This window comes from Varanus komodoensis, unplaced genomic scaffold (genome assembly GCF_004798865.1).
Source record: "Varanus komodoensis strain SLA01 unplaced genomic scaffold, ASM479886v1 scaffold5, whole genome shotgun sequence".
Lineage (NCBI taxonomy): Eukaryota > Metazoa > Chordata > Lepidosauria > Squamata > Varanidae > Varanus > Varanus komodoensis.
Window position 1 is genome coordinate 47,884,428 of NW_025336087.1, and position 2,793 is coordinate 47,887,220.

The following is a 2,793-nucleotide window of genomic DNA, read 5'->3' on the forward strand; positions in this document are numbered from 1 at the left end:
ACCAACAAGTCAGCTTGGCTTCTACCCGCTGCCCGTCCCGTCCCGGCCCGTCCACCAGCAAAGGGCTTCCTCTCTCGATACCTTCCCCCCCTCCCGCGCTCTAGAGACGGCGGGGCGCCCATCAAAGAGCACCCCTCCAGCCGCCACTGCCCGATTTCTCTCGCTCACACGCACGCGATTCGCTCCCCGCCAGGCCCAGCGAATACGCCCCCTCCCTGCGTCTTGTTTTGCGGGATGCTGTCAGTTCCGATTTCTCCGCTTCGCCTTCCCCGCCTCCTACTCAGCCGAGGGGAGAGTCAGCCAGCCAGCCAGCCAGCCAGCCGAGAAGAAAGTTCACACAGCACTTAATTCGGCCATCACCGTGAGGCTGATGCTTTGGCGGAGTCCTGCCTCGGCTACTTTTGCTATTACAGAAGTTTTGAGGGGGCCTCGCACTCCGGCGTAACTGGGACCGCGCTTCGCCGGGTGGGAGCGATCCGCCCAGCTCCTGGATGGGTCAATGCGTGAGCGGCAGAGAGAGCAGGGGCCATGCACGACCTCCCCGATCTTTCGGGCGTTTGGGTGGCCGAGGAGCAAGCGCGCCTCTTGTAAGAGCTCCTTGGATGTACAGCCCGATGCATCACGAGGGAAGGGCAGGGAAACAAGATTAGGACCGTGCTACGGAAGAAGGCCCGCAGCCTACACTGGATGAGCAAGATGAGAAATGGAAAAAGTTGCAGGCACTACGATTGTGGCGAAAGTTTGGCAGTCCAGGGCATAAGGCGACACCAATAGGACATCCCCCCCCTCCACACACACTTCAGATAGGAATTCTTTGTGGGGGCAGGGAAAATGTGCAACCCATTTAGTCGCAGACAGCTGTAGAAACGCTCGTTCTTGCAAAAGCACGTTCTCTTTGGCCTGCCACCGCCGTTCATGCATCTGGATCAGGCCAGAAGTTTTAAAAAAGCCTTACCTATAGCAGTGTACTCGGGCTTACGTGGGTTAAAAAGGATGTGGCTAAGAAACGGCAGGGTGATCCTGGGGCAACAGGCAAGTCGCATGTGGACGATCCTGTGTGGAAGCCCGAGCGCAGGGCGGGTGTGTGGGTGTGTGGGTGTGTGGGTGTGTGGGTGTGTGTGTGTGTCGGGTGGGGGAGCAGGTGTGAGTTCCAGGAACTTTTCGCGAATGAAAGAATTAGTCAGCTCCACGCTTGGGGAGAGGAGAGTTTCTGGGAGAGGAGAGTGAAACTCCTCCTAGGTGAGCTTCACTCTCGGCAGCCTTCAGAAAAAAGATGTTCCGCGGCTGCAGGAAACTCAGCCTGCCCTCCCAACATTTCACCAGCCCCTTAAGCCCACTCCTCTCGCCAGCCCAAGCCTGGATGCAAAGTGACGGCGAGGGCCAGTGCGTAGACTCGGTCAATGGACGGACGGACCGAGTCACGTAGTTAGTAACTAGTCCCGAAGACAGTGAGGCGAGAAAGGCTGCAAGACCGTCACCGGGACAGAGACTTTTCGGTGGGCGCAAGCAACGGGATGGGCTAAAACCGCAAACTTCGTAGTTGCTGCGCAGGACTTTTCCGCAGCCCCACAGGTGGCCTGGGAGAAGGCATGCCCGGCACCATTGTGGGCCTATGAGTGGTTGGTCCAATTTAGGAGTAATCGCAATGAAATGGATGGGACCCGAGTTGGAGCGCGCTTGGATACAACTCTGGTTGCAACCGATTTCAGGGGAGCATGTCCTGCAACGGGGCTCTGAGAAGCTCTCTCTGAACCTTGGAGTATTTTCCCTGCTCTGCGTGCCAGCTCACCTTCAGCCCTTCTCAAGGTAAGCCGCTGCTCCGTCCTTCTGCAAAGAACAAAGCTGCCTCGCCATGCTCGCGCACAGGCCACCTGCTCGGTAGAAGTGGGTGCGGGGGGCCCACCCGAAGAAGACCGAGCACGGCTGTAGGCCGTCTCTCCAAAACAATGGGGAGTCATTGCGCTCTGTTCCCCTCCCTCCCTCCCTTCGGCTGGTCGCCTTCCTATAAGGCCAGAAAGTGCTACTCTTTCGATCTCCGGTTACGATGCAGCGCAGCCCGCTAAGCGAACTGCGCTGAAACTTCTAGTAGCGGAGTGGGAGAAGAAAGCGTGGCTCCCTAGAAAGGGCCAGCTCTGCAAAGATTCCTTATAATGGGATAAAGAAATAAGTAAGGAGGGTTGTAAACAGACACAAATGGGAGAACTTTCTGACCACGTCAGCATCCATTTCACTCGCCCGCTTCGATCCGATCCCCTCCGGCTCGCTCCCGAAAATACTTCGAACAACATCGGCGCATGGAGCCGTCGAGCGCCCGATGGAGAGCGTGGCCCGATTCTGCCGCCCCGTCCCGCGAATGCGCTCCCTCCCCTTACCTCGCATGATGTTGGCGATGCCCTGCTCCGCGCAGTCATGTAGCTCAATCACCTTAAAATCCCCTTCTCAGCAAGAGCGAAGCCTGTGGTCGGAGCAGGTCTGCGCTGCCGCGAAAAGCATTCCTCCAAGGTGGCTCTCTCTCGCGTCGCCTCGCCTTCCCCCCGCTTTTTTTTTTTTTTCCACGCGCGCCAATTCTTACGCACGAAAGAAAAGCTCTAAAGGGAACAAAAAATGTCTTTCTGGGTTGTTTGAAGTGCGCGTCGCTGGCTGCCCTCTTCCTCGGCTTCAGCGCCCGCTGCGCGTCTGTCGCCCGCTCGCCCTCGCCCTTCCAAGAAACACGCAGCCCGGCTCTCCCAAAGACCTCTTTTGTGAGCACTTGAACTGAGGAGCGGCGGCGGCGGCGACTGGAGCAGACGGAGG

At 58.0% G+C, this 2,793-nt stretch overlaps 1 protein-coding gene across 1 annotated transcript in view; it reads right to left on the bottom strand.

Moving 5' to 3' along the window:
- Window positions 1-2,436, bottom strand: part of RORB (RAR related orphan receptor B) — a 158,590-nt gene extending 156,154 nt beyond the window's left edge. The window contains exon 1 of the mRNA XM_044446387.1: window positions 2,373-2,436. Coding sequence (XP_044302322.1) covers window positions 2,373-2,379 — 7 coding nt within the window. The 5' untranslated portion in view covers window positions 2,380-2,436. The remainder of the gene's footprint in view (window positions 1-2,372) is intronic.
- Between the last annotated feature and the right edge of the window lie 357 nt (window positions 2,437-2,793).